The sequence below is a fragment of the Canis lupus genome, chromosome 27, assembly GCF_011100685.1.
Source record: "Canis lupus familiaris isolate Mischka breed German Shepherd chromosome 27, alternate assembly UU_Cfam_GSD_1.0, whole genome shotgun sequence".
Classification (NCBI taxonomy): Eukaryota; Metazoa; Chordata; class Mammalia; order Carnivora; family Canidae; genus Canis; species Canis lupus.
This window is the reverse complement of record NC_049248.1, coordinates 9275691-9293021: the sequence shown is the minus strand read 5'-3', so window position 1 is coordinate 9293021 and position 17331 is coordinate 9275691. Positions and strand designations below refer to the sequence as shown.

Here is a 17331-nt window from a genome sequence, read left to right as displayed (position 1 = left end):
AATAGACTGGCTGGGTCTGGTAAAAGAGGAAAAGGGAAGACCTCTGGGATCTTGTTGGAGTCAAGCCCTGGTTTGTGCTACTTCCACATGTATTTCACACAGTATGTAAGAGGAGAGCACCTTGGGGGCACTAATAAAATCTTGCATAAGGAAAACTAATGAATCCTTTATAGAGACTTTTTTTTTAATGCTCAAGATTTGTAATCCAAGCCCTGGAACAGCAATGTAAATGATTTCTCTAGTAACATACATACAAATCTTTTCTTTCACTGGGCATACTCTGAATTGAACAAATTCTCCGGATGTATCGTAACACCTCATCCTGTGTTCAGGAGGGGTACCAGCAATGCAGTGAATGGGCAAGGGCAGTGCCTGTGGAGTTCTGAGGCCATGATTCAAATTACAGTCCTACCCTGCATTAGCATTCACCTTGGGCAGTTCACTTAATCTCTGCACCTAAATTTCTTCATCTGTAAAATGGGATTAATAATGGCATACCAGCAGCTAGCTCATTAATTTGTTGTAGACATTAAGTAATATCAAATAAACGAAGTGCTTAGAGCAGTGCCCGGCACAGAGTAAACCTCTTACAAAAAACACTAGGCTGTCTATCAGTCCTCACCAAAATGGCCTTGCTCCAGATTTAGGGAGATAGTATACAACTCAGTGAATGTCTCATCCAGTGGTTCTCATACTTTCACAAATGTCTGAACCACCTCCAGGGCTTGTTAAAAATACAAATTGCTGGCCCACATCCCCAGAGTTTCTCAGAGTAGGTCCAGGGTAGGACTAGAATTTGCATTTCAAACTCGTTCTCAGGAGCTGCTGATGTGAGAGCCATGCGTCAGTACATTTTCTAATTCTATAGATATGGAAGCTGAGGCTCAGATTGGTTAAGCATTTTGAGCAAGGTCACTTAGAGCTAGGACTCAGACCTAAAGAACACTGACTCCCAGGCTTATGCTCTTTTGATTCTGCTTAGTCAGAGGTGCAAATTCCTCCCAGACCTGACAGTGGGCTGAAGACCCTAGGGCAGATTTGCACCTTCATAGCTGTGTGAATGAGGTTTCCCACATTAGCATAGCAACCGTTGGGGAGCTGGTTTCCCCGCCATCCACTTGAGAGCATCCTGGATATTCTTGTCATCAATGAAGATAAATTCTTGAGCTTGGCCAAAGCATTTGGTGACAAACGCTGTCAGCCTATATGGGTAAAGACAGAAGTGTGGCATGAAGGGGGATTCCCCAGCAAGGGTACAATAGTTTTATATTTTATTTTGGTATATGGTTCCAGAAGAGGATTAAGAAAACATAAGGCTAAAAAAGGGAGATATTATTGGGCATTAATGGGGACAAGAATTGGAGAGTCACAAGGTCAGGGAGAAAGGTGAGGGGCTTGACCATACATGAGGCTGAAATAAACAATATTAAAGAGGTAGAGAAGATAGATATAAGAAGGAACGGGTTCACTGGAGGGGAGGGAGGTGAAGGGATAGGGTAACTGGGTGATGGACATTAAGGAGGGCGCGTAATATAATGAACACTGGGTGTTATATAAGACTGATGAATCACTGACCTCTACCTCTGAAACCAATAATACATTATACGTTAATTAATTGAATTTAAATAAAATTTAAAAAAGAAGAAGAAATAGGGTTAAGAGGAGAGATAGAGGAATTGTTCCTTAGACCCAGGAATTATGCTCTGGAGTACACTGAGAACTGGGCAATATTACCATGTGTTTCCATCTCCATCCTGCTCCCCAAAGGCACTGTATGAGCCGTTGCTGTGTTTGTACATTAGCTCCTTCTGGTACCCTGGGAAGCCAGATATGATGTTAGATCACAGGGACAACTTCAAAAAATATGCCTTTCAAGGCTTTCAAGGGTGCAGAACACTTCAGGGGGAACTCCCCTGTATCTTATTAACTTATCATGGGTCCTAGAGAATTTGTCCAAGAAGAAAGATTGAACCAACTCACCTATTTTCAGGAAACCCACTGCCTGAGACTTGATTTCTTCAGTCAGCAGCCTTGCCCTCTCCAGATACTGCAAGACGTAGATTATGGGAGCAAACAAGACCATGTTCTGCTCCCCACAGCCCCTTGGCATCTGCACCAGATTGTCTAGGTTCTGTAGGGCCGTGCCCATAATGTCTCCTGAGATCCAAAAGGAGAAAGTTGATGATAGAAGGAGCCCTTGTGAGTTACGTCTTTCATTTAACAAACATGTACCAGCTATCATTTAGTTGAGTACCTACACTGTGCCTAGGAGACAATAAGTCAAATACAGTCTTTACCTCAAAAGATCACAATCAGAGAGGTAAACATTGACAGAACATTATAAGTAGATTCGTTTTAAACAATTATAATATAGCACTATAATATCGGGTTCACACAAGGTACTGGAATACACAGAGAAGTACATAGGCTACCTAGGGGAATTCGGGGTTTTTAAGAGGACGTGTCACTGGGGCTGGTAGTGACATAACAAAACCCACAATACTTAGACTCAATTGCTAAGGTCCTCCACCACATATAAATACATTATCCTCCAAATTGCCATGTTCCCCTCAAGCACACACAATCCCGGCACCTTTTTCCAGTTATAGCTACTGACCTAGCCATATATTTATTTTATAAACCAGTAAGCCTGACATAAGTGACCCATTAATGCACTTTAGCCATTAAGTTCAATTCAAATCTAAACATGTACTAATGTCAATTATGTGGCAGGAAATGTACCAGAAATAGAAATTAAAAAGACATGGCTGTTGTCCTCAAGGAGCCCACAATGCAGTATGAAAGACAAGCCTAGAGAGTAAGCTATATACTACAATGAGTTCTATATGACAAGTATGAATCTAATACCTTCAAAGATAGAGAAATTTTAACCTGGAAAGTATTTTGGTAGGGATAAATATAAAGAAATAATCTAACACATCCAGGGCTCCTACTATATGCTAGATACATATGGAAATTTTATATATATATTTTTAAAGATTTATTTTTATTTATTTATGATAGACATAGAGAGAGAGAGAGAGAGGAAGAGAGGCAGAGACACAGGCAGAGGGAGAAGCAGGCTCCATGCTGGGAGCCCAACGCGGGACTTGATCCTGGGACCCCAGGATCGGCCCTGGGCCAAAGGCAGGCGCAAAACCACTGAGCTACCCAGGGATCCCTGGAAACTTTATATTATATTTAATTTTTATACCAATCTTAGAGGTAGGTTATCATCACTGTCTTACAGAGGGAAAAAAAGGATCAGGATTGTCCACTAATTTTTTCAAGGTCACATGGCCATTAAATAGTAGAACTAAGATCCCAACTCAGATATTATTTTCAAGCTCATGCTTTTCTACTCAATCCCTCTCCTTGCCCAGAGTGATGTGTCCCATCTGTGTAAATAGTTTTATCTTCCCTAAACTATACTCAAATAAAGTCTTCATTTTTTAAATGGCTGCTACAAACACTATGTCTCTTCTCTACTCAATTTATAGACCATGTTGGTGAACCTAAATACATATGAAGCTTCCTTGACCTTTAACTTCCTCTGTCCAGACTCCTTTCTGTTTTTAACTATCACATACATCTATCTAATCCCACGTGTACTGTTACTTATAGAGTGTATTTACCAACTATAAAATAAGCTCTCTGTCACTTCTAATCTAACATGCCTTCCTTCAGATAAGTCTACATGGCCAACCCCACTCCATGCTTTGGCAGATTTCAGTCTTTTTTTTTCTTTTGAACAAGGATCTCTGGCTATTTACCCAGAACTGTAACATAAGCCTTGGTTGAATCAGGAACAACATCCACAGGGAGCTCCAGGGAGATAGATTCTGAAGCCACTTGTCCTGTGAGAGGCAGAGAAAAGGAGAAACTATAGAAGGTAGAAGTATTGGGAGTTCAAGCCCAAACCATAGGAAAACTGTCTATAATCTAATGTTTTCTGTACCCAGTGTTTTCCATTGGATGGAGGCAATTTTTTTAACCTACTCATAGTGCTCTCTGCTGAAAATAAATCCCCCCAAAACACATAATTGTGTTGTACATTTTTTCTTCTTCATCGTGTCTCTCAGCTAATCCACCCTACTAGGGATAGCACTCCAGATTCTCCTATCTCTTCTAGTCCTGTATATTCCTTCCTTAGCCTACAAAAATCTCTTGTTGCCTAGGGAAATTCTCAGCACCAACCCCTCTCTGTATTCACCCACCTTTTGGGCATAGCAATGAGCTGTATGTCTTCTCCACAAGGACTCCCTCAGGCTGACATGAAGAGAGACATAGGGTAAAAACAATGAAGATGAATGTCTGGGCAGGTGGCAATGAAGGAACAGGAAGCAGAAGGGAAATGGGGAGAAGCCCTCCCTGTGCCTCCAGGGCTTCTTAGAATTGGAGAGAACAGAGTTTCTCTTTGAAACTCAGGAGAACTCTATTTCAATGCCGGGATGAGCCTATCAATAAAATTCTTTCTGAGAATGGGATAGAACTAAGGACAAGTTTAGAAAACTTCTAAGAGGGAGGACTGACAATGGTATTCATAATGGGATGAAAAAAGCAATTAATGATAATATTAGAGATTTTAATAAGAGAAACTGACATTTAGTGTGTCTCTATAATAAAGTACCAGGTACTGTATTAGGCACTTTCATAGAGCATTGGAATGGGTTAAGCAAATAATTAAGGGCAGAAAGGCACCACAGAAGAAGGAAGGTGAGCTACCTGATTGAAGTGGGAATGAGACACCTGTGAGGGACTCACAGTATAGCTAGACACACACACAACATCCCTGGGGTGACTGCTATCTCCACCTCCGAAGCTAGGCCTGCAGAAAACTCACCTTGACCAGAACTGGTTTGATAAGTGTGTCACTCTGGCCCTTTGCTGGAATGAACCCCTTTTCCCCCCTACAGAGTTCACTGCTGTCCAGAATCTTAGTAGTGATAGTAAAGTTTACATGACCTAGAAGAAAGAAGGAGAAAGGAAGGCATTAACCCTATTACGAGAGGTACCAAAGAGGTCTCTTCCCCTCTAGACCAATGCTTCTTAAACTTAATGGCATGCAAAGACCTGTGGATCTTTTAGAATACAAACTGACTCAGTACATCTGGGGCAAGACCTATACTGATATTTCTTTTCTTTTTCTTTTCTTTTTTTTTTTTTTTCATTTCTAACAAGCTTCCAGGTGAAGTCCAAATGGTGGTCCAGTGAGGCAGACAGCCTTTGAGGGCCCCCAGTGATCCCTGCATCCCGATATTTACACCTTGTGTAAATTCCTCTCAGAGCATGGGCTGGACTACGTGACTCACTTTTAATGAGGCGGATAGGGCAGGAGCAATGAGATGCCATTTCTGAGATTAAGTTATAAAAAAGAATATAGCTTTTGTCTCAGGTGCACTCTTTCTCTTGGGCCACTTGCTCTGCAGGAAGCCAGCTGTCCTGTCCTGAGGCAGCCCAGTGGAAAGATTCATGTGATGAGATACTGATGAGGCTACTGGCCCACAGCTGAGGCCAAGAATTGTGGCCTGTGAGGGACAGAGACTTTGGAAGGTGTGTGGAAATGGATCATCTCCTAGTCAAGTCTCCAGATAAGAACACAGCCCTGCTGACAGCTTGACTGGTATTTCATGACAGACCTTGAGCTAGAGGCACCCTGCTACATTCTGCACCTAGATTACTGGCCCATGGAAACTGGGTGATCATAAATGTTTGCTCTTTTAAGCCTTTAAATTATTGGGTTTTTTAAAGGATTTTATTTCTTTGAGAGACAATGACAGCATGAGCAGGGGGTGGCGGGAGCAGAGGGAGAGGGAGAAGCGGACTCCCCACTGAGCATGACTCTGGACCCTGAGATCATGACCTGAGCCAAAAGCAGATGCTTAACAGACTGAGCCACTCAGGCGCCCCAAGCCACTAAGTTTTAGGGTGATTTGTCAAGCCGTAGTAGATAGAATATTTATATTATAGATAGTTTTAGAAGTATAAATACTTCTGAAAACCAGGGTTTTAAATGAGTTACTACATGCCAAGCAGTTAGAATAGTGGTGGGCTCGTAGTAACTATTTGATTAGTAACATGACTATATATCCCTTGTCCTGGCATAAATATCAAAAGCTCCCCTTTTCCTTTCTTTTTTTAAGATTTTATTTATTTATTTGAGAGCAAGAGTGAGAGAGAGCACGAGCAAGAGGGAGAAGTTGAAGGAGAAGAAGACTCCCTGCTGAACCGGGAGCCCGATGCAGGACTCAATTCCAGGATCCTGGGATTATTACCTGAGCAGAAGGCAGATGCTTAACGGACAGAGCCATTCAGACACCCTAAAAGCTCCCCTTTCACACTCATAGTAATCTTGTTTGGATAATTTTTTCATGATCTATCAAAAAACATCTGCTTATTTATTTATAGCATAGACTTAGGAGGGAAAAAAATAGAGGTAAACAAAATGAGGAAGAAAGAACAAAGCAAATGCAGGACAGGAAAAGGTAAAGTTCTCAATCACTGAGCTTTTGCTGTATGCTTTCCTTTATTCCTCTACCACTTCCTTCTCTTACCCAATTTGATAGCTGTGATATTCCAGTGATACGTTTTTGCTTCATCAGCACAGAGACAGCTGGATCCCTGAGAATCTGTCCACGATTCCACCTGGTATTTATCTGATGTAGCCAGATTAGTCTGAACCTACAGATGTTTAAGAAATAAAGGGTCTGAGTACAGGAAACAACCCACAGAGGCTTAGGGAAATGTGGGGGTGAAGACACATCTCATCTCTTTTCCAGGGACATCTGCTTCCTGTATCCCCAGATCTTACCCTGATGCAGTCCTTTAGATAATTGAAGATGGTGGCAGTAAGGCGAAAGGATTCCCCACGAACTACTGAGTAAGGGAGAGTCAGGTCAACAAAGAATGGCTTGAAAGCAGTCAGTCCAACAGTAGGTGAAAGACCAAAGCCGCTGGACTGGGAGGTACAAAAAGTCATGGCCTTCCACTCAGTAATGGTATCAGGAACTGTAAGATGGACAGCCTCCTTCCCTGAGTCACTGTGAGGACACAAGAACCCAAGTGAGGTACATAGCAGGAGGAGAACATTGTGAATTAAGCTATAGATATTCACTGCCAAAGTCATTTTTTGTTGTTGCTGATGGTGGAGGAATATAAAAAGCCAACTGAACTGAGGAACATGCAAATCTCAGAGTGTGAACCTTCAAGTAGGTGGCTAGGAATATGGAGAAAGGGGGTACTTGAGTATGTGAGGGGGTGAGTGAGTAAAGGTGGGCACATGTGTGCAAACATATCTGAAAGAGGCCAGTGCCCTCTGAATCTGTGAGGTGATATCTCATTGGGGTTTTGAGTTGCTTATCTCTGATGATTAGTGATATTGAGCATCTTTTCATGGGGCTGCTGGACACATGTGCCTTGGGATGAGATGGGGCTTGTCATTATGTCATTCGTTCATGGATAATGAGCAGGTAAGGGGCGCCTGGGTGGCTCAGTGGTTGGGTGACTGCCTTCTGCTCAAAGTGTGATCCTTGAGTACTGGGATCAAGTCCTGCATTGGGTCCCCTGCAGGGAGTCTGCTTCTCCTTCTGACTATGTCTCTGCCTCTCTCTGTGTCTTCCATGAATAAGTAAATAAAATCTTCAAAAAAAAAAAAAGAGTCTGCCTTCAGCTTCAGTCATGATCCCAGGGTCCTGGGATAGAGCTCCACATCAGGCTCTCTGCTCAGTGGGGAGCCTGCTTCTCCCTCTCCCTCTGCCTGCTGCTCTGCCTATTTGTGCTCTTTCTCTCTCTGTCAAATAAATAAAATTGTAGAGAAAAAAAAATCAGGTAAGCAGTGAGCAGGAATTGATGTCAACATGTGCCTTTATATTTGTTGGACCTGGACTCAGAATGTGCTGTCTGCACTGTGTAAATGTGGAGACATGTGAGTTTGTTTTGAAGGATTGTCTATAATTCCCTAAGAATTCAGGGAAAGATTCAAAAAAAAAAAATTTTTTCAGAAAAAAAAAAAAAAAGAATTCAGGGAAAGAAGCAATTTCCCATATCACCATTAAACTTTCTTTGCTTGAGACTTAGATTCATTAGAAATGATCTGAGTGTGAGTTCTCTGCAGTACCTTTGAAGCATCACTTACCCAATAGGAAACAGATCCCAGAGCCAGGTCTCCGGGAAGTACTGGCGGACCTGAGAGTCCTCTGACTGAAGTGATGAAGAAGATGATGACTCAGAATTCACTGTACCAATATTATAATTTGCTAAGGAAAACAAAAATAAGGGAATTGGGGGGAAACGGAAGACTTCTGTTGTAAGATAACTTGAGTCCAAACTACTAGGAAGAAATTTAGAGGGAAACAGAGAACATCCAGTCAGAGATAAGAGGGAAGGACCTCTGAAGAACTCACTAGTCATAAGGCCATCAGGGGGAAGTGACAGATGAGGAGATTTGGCCAGGGGATGAAGAAGTAAGGAATTCAGGCTTCAAAAGCCTCTCCCCTGGGAGAGAGATCTCCCTACCTGCTTCTATGACCCACAGCCCATTGCTGTCCTGAAGCTAGAGGCTCAGTGCAGGGACAGAGTTTCAAGTGCCATGATTTAAACATCTCAGAGGATCCACAGGTCACACAGGTAGCTTACCTTCACCCATTGAAAAGCTGTATTCCAGAGGCTGGTGAATGCAATCTACTGGCTTCTTAATTTTGGCATTGGACAGTATTTTCAGGCCCATGCCCTGATAGGCACCAAAGAAACCAGAGTGAAGTGTTAAGGTGGTCCCTTCCCTTACCACTAGGGCAACTGCCTAGGAATTCCACTCCCTGAGGACTGATATTCTTTTCCTATTAATTGTGAGACTGGTGGTTAATACCCAATACTCAGCCACCAAGGTGTGTTCACTTCTGTCAGCTAATGTGAAAGGCTTTCAATTTTTTAAATATATACTTTGCAAAATGATCACCACAAAAAGTCTAGTTAACATCCATCACCATACATCGTTACAAAAAAAAATTTTTCTTGTGATGAGCACTTTGAAGATCTATTCTTTAGCAACTTTCAAATATGCAGTGCAATGTCAACCATGATGTCACCATGCTGTACATTACATCCCCAGGACTTATTTATTTTATAACTGGATGTCTGAACCTTTTGACAACCTTCACTCATTTTGCCCACCCCAGACCCCCTGCCTCTGGCAACCACCAAATTATTCTGTGTATCCATTAGCTTGGTTTTGCTGTTGTTGTCATTGATTTTTAGATTCCACATATAAGTGAGGTTGTATGGTATTTGTCTTTCTCTGACTTTTTTCACTTAGCAGAATACCCTCAGGATCTATCCATGTTGTCACAAATGGCAAGATTTCATTCCTTTTTATGGCTGAATTGTATTCCACTTATTTTATTGTCAAATATGTTTAATGCTTCTTCCAAATATTAGTCACTGTGTCCTTACTATTTAATTTAGACTGAACTTTCTGAGGGCAGGCGTCAAATCAGCTCAGCCAATTCAACAAAAATACATTGAGTGTTAGGAAGGGTCAGTCATTAGAGAGACTACAAAGCTGAACAAGACATGGTTCCTTCAGAGACTTCCTGATCAGCTTTGGGCCATAGATCCCCAACTTCTGCTCACACATAAAGGACTCAATTTCTACTCATGTAGTATTTTTTATAATAATGTTAAGAGACCCCTGGTCTACCTTTCCTCATTTTTCCTTCTTGATTGATCCCATGGAAATCAGTTTGCTTAGGGACAGAGAGAGGCTGAACACAGCCTCTCACAGTGGCTCTCTTCCAATGCAATTGCACAAATGGGACCCTAGTTCAAGCATAAGGACCAAGGGAAACTACTTCACACATCAGGAGTTTCTTCCAAGATTTTATCCTTCAGTGCCCACATGAGTCCCTCATTTTTTTTAGATATGGATTTTCCTTCCTCACCTCACCCCACCACCATTGTTTCTATAAGAACAATGGGTGAGAACATCTACCTGGAAAAGATGGAAAAGGTCCATGCCTTCAGAGAACCAAGGCCTCCACATAGCTGAGAGGGGCTGAGGAGCATACCAGGGGCCAGACACTGGACACTCATCATATTCAGCCACCTGATAGGGGTAGTGGCCATACCAGAATGAGAACATCCTATAGACCTGAAATACGAGAGGAAAAGGAAATAAACTACTGACAAAGTGAAATCAGTTGAAAAATTTCTCTCAGAGTCTCGTGCCATAGTTCACCGCTCTTGTAATATTTCTCTTCATTACTCCAGAATTCTTCCTGTATTTGTTCCACCATAATCCTTTCCTTACTTTTTTTTTTAAGTAGGCTCCACACCCAGCATGGAGTCCAAGGTGGAACTTGAACTCAAGACCCAAGACCAAGACCTGAGCTGACATCAAGAGTTGAACACTTAACCAACTAAGCCTCCCAGGCACCCTACCCCTTCCCTATCTTTTAAATTTTCATCTCTCTCTTACTTTTTTCTTTTTTTTTTTTTTTTTTTTTTTTTTAAAGATTATTTATTCATGATAGTCACAGAGAGAGAGAGAGAGAGAGGCAGAGACACAGGCAGAGGGAGAAGCAGGCTCCATGCACCGGGAGCCCGACGTGGGATTCGATCCCGGGTCTCCAGGATCGCGCCCTGGGCCAAAGGCAGGCGCCAAACCGCTGCGCCACCCAGGGATCCCCTCTCTCTTACTTTTTTCAATAATATTTCACCCTTATCCCCTATCACACCTTTTCTACCTCTATGTCCACATGAACCATGCCTTTCTCACTATTGTTTTACCTTCACTTCCACACCAGCTTTCCTACCACCTTACAGTGGTACACTATTTCCCTCAGATTTTGTTTCCCACTCCCTGAAATCCATCTTCTATTCTAATTCAATCAAACTGTCTTCTCTGCCAAATCCCTCTTCCCCATCCATTAGCAGACTGCTCACAGAGTTGTTGCTTAGCTCTCTCTCCGGCCTAAGCAGTGAGACACTCTCATCCACAGCCCGGACTGCACACAGCGATCCAGGAGCTGCCTGTAGCTGTAGTTCCACATCTGCTCCTGGAAGCTGCTTGGAAGGTGAGAAGCCAAGGGAAACCTGCAGAAAGGGAAATGATAACTTGTGGATCAGGTCAGCCTGGAGAGGAAGAGAAACCATGTAATCTGGATCATCAGCCAATATGCCCCAACTCCAGGTGTTCAAGACAATTCACTCACTTTTATACTGATTTTTTTTTTTTTTGTAAAGTCTAGCCCTTTTAGAACACACATCTTGTGGTATAATTGGAAAAAGTAAGCAGCATAGCACAGAATAATATAGAAAGTTTAAGAGACAAAAACTAGAAAGAAAGAATAGCCAAATAGAATATACAATTTCCCAGCAGGGACTTCTTCTTTTTTTTCTTTTAAATATTTTATTTATTCATGAGAGACACAGAGAGAGAGGCAGAGACACAGGCAGAGGGAGAAGCAGGCTCCATGCGGGGAGCCTGATGTAGGACTCGATCCCGGGACCCCGGGATCACGCCCTGAGCCAAAGGCAGATGCCCAACCTCTGAGCCACCCAGATGCCTCTCCCAGCAGGACTTCTTTTTTTTTTTTTTTCCCAGCAGGACTTCTTAAAAAGAAGCAGGAGATAGATTTCAGCAAAACATACTGAAAATATAAATACAATAATGACATTAACTTCAATATGATCTTATTTCCCTGCATCTGCCTGATTTCCAACCCCAGCATACACATCTCTATGCCCAGACCTTTTCTTCAGCTTCCTCAACTGCCATTTTACCTGATTGTCAAAACACATCTCTACTGAGAACTGAATTTTGTCAGCTATAATGCCTCCACTGGGAAAAATGGCATAGACCACTAGGGAAGGATCAGGGGCTAGTCTGGAATTGAAGGTCAGTGAGAGGGAGAAGGAGCCTTTCATTCCTGAAAAAGAAAAGAGAATACACAGAGATGAGAATGCACACTTGTCGACCAATAATCTCCAACCACATGCCTGCTCTTCTCATTGGGCCAGCTATAGGCCTTGTAGTACAAGTTACTTCCCATTTTCCTGTCCTCCTGTGGTTATCACTAGTGTCCTGTTCTTGTTGCTTCTTCTTTTGCTTCTAGTATAACAATATTTCCTGGAAGTTCAAAATATCCTTGGTCTTTCAACAGAAACATGAACACTCACCTTCCTTCTCAGAGTTCAGGTGTTTCTGTCCCTCCATCTCCAAGTGCCCTTTCCCTATTAACTAAAAAAAGAAGGGGGAAAAAAAAATCAACAGTACAGAAATGATAGGAGTTTAGACTTGACCCTACTCTGGAGTATCCCTGCCCTCTGTAAGGAGAGGTTCCTTTCATAGCTCCAGTGCCTGGGCCAATACTTCAGGCAGTGTCCATCAGTTTGTCAAATGTCAGATGGTGCCAAGAGTCCTGATGATTCTTCCTCCTGGAGGTCTGCCTGAGAACCACAGGGGTAGATGGGATGAGACAAAGGTCTTACTTAGTACCTTGGGCCCAAATAGAAGAGAAACCACTCTTCACAACAGATAGCTATCTACCAATTCTTGAAGGTCTTCAGGTTTTATTCTTTTGTAATTTTAATAACATTAAGTTACCTAAAATCCATCTTCATTACCTTTTTTCTTATGATCACTTAATTAAAAATTCAACGGAAATGAGTATCCTTTAAACTACCTTGAGCTCTCTGACATTTGAGTCTCTGGAGGAGAAATCCTCTGACTTTCCTTTTCCTTCCTGTTCACTCCCTTGAAACCAAATTCAGTGAAACTTTCTAAGCTGGGCTGTCACCTCAGACTGCTGTCAACAGCTTTATAGCCAGCTCCTCAGACTCCCAGCTGACACTCAGCCCTTTTATACTAATCAGCCTGGCTACTTCTTCTGGGCCTCACCACATCCCTGTCCTGGAAGGTATTGCATGTTCTATCACCCTGACTCCTCATTCTGTTGTGTCAGGCTGATTGTTTCAGCTTGATGAAGACACTGAAATGAGTCAATGGGGAGGAGAAAAATCCTTCAGAAACTTTGAGAGGATGATAAGAGAAGAGAGATTCTGTGCCATCAAACCCAGTATTTACACAAATCTAATTCCTTACTATCACCAAGGTGACCAATAAAGCTGCTTATCTTTACACATTTCCTTCAAGCTACAAGTTATAGCTTTCCACAACAAAGCTGCTATTCATATTAATTTTAACCTTTATCATCTATTTTAAAATATTGACCAATGAAACACCATGAAATTTATTCTGAGTCCCATACCTTCCTCCCTCTCTCCCTCCCTCACCCACCCAGCTCCCAATCAACCCTGGCCAGCAATGTTTTGTCCTTAATTCCTCATTTTATCTTCCCACACAATTTTCCTGTTTAAAATTTCTTTTTTCTCATCTCCCCTCATCCTTTGCACTTACACTGTGCAATATGCTAGCCACTAGCCACAAGTGACTGCTGGAGCCTTTGATATGTGGCTACTATAAAATACATTGAGTTTCAAAGACTTGAAACTCAGCTGAAACAAAAAATGTGAAATATCTATTAATAATTTTGATGTGGATTTCATGATCATATGTTAGGTATATATGATCATTGTTTACTTAAAAATTTTTTTTTAGTTTACTTACTTAAGGAATCTCCATACCCAATATAGGGCTTGAACTCATGACCCCAAGATCAAAAGCCACACATTCCCCCAAATGAGCCAGCCAGGTGCCCCTAAAATATATTTTTAAAATTAGTTTTACATAGGGGTGCCTGGCTGGCTCAGTCAATTAAGTGGCAGACTCTTTTTTTTTTTTTTTTTTTTTTTAAGTGGCAGACTCGTGATTTGGCTCAGATCATGATCTTGGGGTCCTGGGATGGAGTTCCAGGTCAGTCTCCATGCTCAGTGGAGAATCTGCTTGGGATTCTCTCTCTCCCTCTTCCTCTGCCCCTCCCCCTACTTGTGCATATGTCTTCTCACTTTCTCTCATAAATCAATAAATCTTTTTTTTTTTTTTTTTTTTTTTTTTTTTTTTTTTTTTTTTTTTTTTTTTTTTTTTTTCACCTGTATCTTTTCTTTTTTTAGAGATTTCCAAGGGAGGACAAGAAGGGGGGAGGGGAGGGAAACTTTTTGATAACAGTTGTGGTTTTATTTGTGTCCAACGCATCAATAAATGAGTTCAAGCCCGAGCCTGTCTATGCCCTATTTTGACTCGCCCAGCCCTGGGCTGCCTGCCCTGCTCACCTCTCCCATCTTGGGGAGAAGGGGCGGGTACTAGAGGTCACCTGGCTCTAGTGTCTCATCTACGCTGGGTGTGCACATTAGAAGCATGAAGTGGACACGGGAAGTTGTGGGTGACAAGCTCACTTTATAGCATGTTGAAAGTGTAACCACCCTTCTGAGCCCCGACAGATCTGTCAGCTCTGAGAAGCTGCTACTGGTTTGCCTTGTTCTGTTCAGGCATCTGAGGTAAGGAAAGGCTAGAGGAGCACCGTGTCCAGCCTTCACCATGGCAGCAGGCATAGAAACACAGGTAATTTATAAATAGAAGTCCACCTATTAGCTGAAAACAACCACAGGAAGGGGTGAAGACCAGGCCCCACCAGTGTGAGGTCCACTGATTGGACACTGGGTGGGCACTCCTGCCCCCTGGTGGTTGTGGGGAGCAGTGTTTCAGCCTCCAGCGCCCGTAGGCATAGCACCTTGAAGAGGGAGACGCCGAGGGAACAGGAACAGCCAGCCCGAAGCTGCAGGCAGGATCAAATCAGAGGGCTGGAGAGGATCCAGAGAGATCCGGTTTAAACAACTCCCATCACATTACAGATGAGAAAACTGAAACCCAGAGAGGGGGAAAGGCCTTGCAGGGTCCCAAAGCCAGTGGGTGAAGCCCAGCCATCATTCCATCCCATCTCGCCAATGAGGGGGCCAAGGGCTGTGTGCTCCCTGAGCAGGAAGAGGAAGTAAAACAACTGGGACGTTGGGGGTGGGGAAGAGTTAAAGCCCAAAATTACACTTCCCAGGAGGCTGGCTTCTTCCAGCCAAGGAGAGGACAAAAGATCAGGGTGTTGGAGTTGGACTCCAGCACGCATACACATGCGCATGTGTACGTATCTACACGCACATACGTGATGCCCGGACACCTTTCTCTGGAGTCCAGGCTGGTGCCATAAGTGTGAGTGTGTGAGGCTGTGTCTGTCCGTCACTGGCCAGGAAGCCCACAAGTGGGGGACCCCTGTGACAGGAATCAGAGCCTGGACTGGGTACTTCTGCAGGGCAGCTCTGCTTCCTATCCAGGGCAGGTGGTAGGGGACATTGATCCACAACTGCCCCAGATGGCAGCAGGGTAGGTAAGATGAAAGCTGGAAGGGAGGGAGGATTTGGGGGCACTAGCCTAGATTATCGGCACTTCCCAGAGTTGGGAGGGAACAAAAAGTGACCTGAGCCTGGGGCAGCCCAGCTGCCTGGCCTGGGAAGGATAGCTTGCTTAACCCCACCCCTGGAGAACATCTTCCAGAGCCCCAGAAGCCAGAATGAGGCTAGGAAGGTAGAGAAGGGATGGCAGCTCTTCAGCCATCCAAGGAGCCGCTGCCCTTGTTCTTGCGGCTGAGAGGGAAAGCAGACTTGCTCTGAGGTTGGGTCATCTTGCTGGCCAGGTAGACGAAGGGCTCCAGCAGAGAGCGGCGGTCGGCCACAGACACCTCCCACAGCTTCACCTTCTCGGACTTGGCCCAGTGCTGAGCCACGTCTGGGTCTACACGCCGCTGCTCCTGTAGGTCACACTTGTTGCCAAGGACCACGATGGTGACCTCCTTCTTGTCCTTGGACTTGTCGATCTCCTTCTTGAGCAGCTCCACACGCTGAAAGGACTCTCGGCTGTCCGTACTGTAGACCAGGACATAGCCGTCAGTGCAGGAGAAGCAGTGCCGAGGCAGCTCAGCCCCATCTCGGAGCCCCCGGGTGTCATAGAAACGCACTTGCTCCCGCACCCCCCGGTCGGTCTCAATGGAGCCCACGTAGATGTCTTCCTGGGTCTCAATCATCTCAGAACCTACTACATGGTTCCCATACAGAAGCTGCTCCAGGATGGAAGTTTTACCCACAGATGCTTGGCCACACACGACCACCTTGCAGCTCTTCCCCATGCTTAGCCTTCAGCCTCCCGGAGCCCTCGCAGCTCCCGGGCCGGGCCCCGCCAGGCGCACCGGGACCAGGGAGGCGCCGCACAGCCACAAGCGCTCGGCCGCTCCCGGGTCCTTCCAGGCTCCGACTGGCCCCGCCCCAATAAATCTTTTTAAATAAATAGATTAAATTAGTTTTACCTATTCTTTTAATTTTTTAAATATGGCTTCTAAGCATTTTGAAATTACCTATGTGACTTGCATTACATCTCTAGACAGTCTATTCACCCTCTCCAGCTCACTCTCCTCATTTCCTTTCCTTCCCTAGTGCAATTTCACCAGCCCTCATTTCCCTGTCTCACATAGTAGGAGAAGATGATTTCCTGGTCAGGGTTTGCATCAGCTGGATCAATGTAATAGTCCACCAGCACTTCCTGGGGCTGGCTACATGCCAAGAGTCCACTTAGCGGGTGGATGCCAAGGAAGCTCTGAGTTGTGTTGTAGAAGGCCTGCAGGTGCAGATAATCATTTTGGTAGTAATGAGGCCTCTCTCCTGGATTATATACCAAATCTTCCATTTGGAATCTGGCCTAAGAAAAGAGAGATAGAAAAAGGCTTTTAACATATACCCCAACCATATTAAGCCCATGGACTTGTTATGGTTTTTAAACAGATCCCTCTCAATCAAATCTTCATTGCCTAAGAATGGCATGTAGATATTTTACAATAGGTCCAACCAAGGATGGTTGAGAAACTCCTCACGGCAGCATTTTGGTATATAGTGGAGTGACATAAGGGCTGAATTATAGCTATGAAGTAAGGGGCAATTATGGATGATAAACCTTCATGGACTGATGCAGAGGATATAGATAAGCATGGCTAAGATTACACAGAAATTAAAGAATACAACCTATGGATAATAAAACTAGGCATAAAAGACAACAAGATTATTATAACTTAGAGGTAGTTATTTCTAAGTAGAGTGAGAGCCTCGTGTAAAGAACTAAATTAGCCACAACACAAATTGTATGTGTTTGCTTAAGTAGTATGGCTGAATGATGGCATTAACAGCACAATTCCTCCCTCCTTGGATTAATGTCCTTTATCATATAATCTTACAATGAATGCCCTGTTAGCCTACCTGCCAGCCCACCACGTGACTTGCTGGGAATGGGATGTGAGCATAAGCAAGCTAAGTAGAGGCCTAGAAAAACCCTTGGGGAGTACACTT

General features: G+C 43.6%; 2 protein-coding genes across 2 annotated transcripts in view; both read right to left on the bottom strand.

Moving 5' to 3' along the window:
• The window catches only part of A2ML1 (alpha-2-macroglobulin like 1), a 53012-nt gene that overhangs the window by 10884 nt on the left and 24797 nt on the right, over positions 1-17331 (bottom strand). The window contains 16 exon segments of the mRNA XM_038577899.1: positions 1045-1107; positions 1109-1202; positions 1735-1816; positions 1981-2157; positions 3774-3857; positions 4218-4269; positions 4844-4965; positions 6555-6681; positions 6812-7040; positions 8135-8255; positions 8635-8728; positions 9986-10144; positions 10939-11088; positions 11779-11924; positions 12175-12235; positions 16463-16690. Of these exon segments, the coding sequence (XP_038433827.1) occupies positions 1045-1107; positions 1109-1202; positions 1735-1816; positions 1981-2157; positions 3774-3857; positions 4218-4269; positions 4844-4965; positions 6555-6681; positions 6812-7040; positions 8135-8255; positions 8635-8728; positions 9986-10144; positions 10939-11088; positions 11779-11924; positions 12175-12235; positions 16463-16690 (1989 nt within the window).
• Positions 14110-16254, bottom strand: LOC119877641 (NF-kappa-B inhibitor-interacting Ras-like protein 2). Its single transcript, XM_038576730.1, has one exon. It carries the CDS (start codon positions 16122-16124, stop codon positions 15549-15551), a length of 576 nt encoding a protein of 191 aa, XP_038432658.1. The 5' UTR covers positions 16125-16254; the 3' UTR covers positions 14110-15548.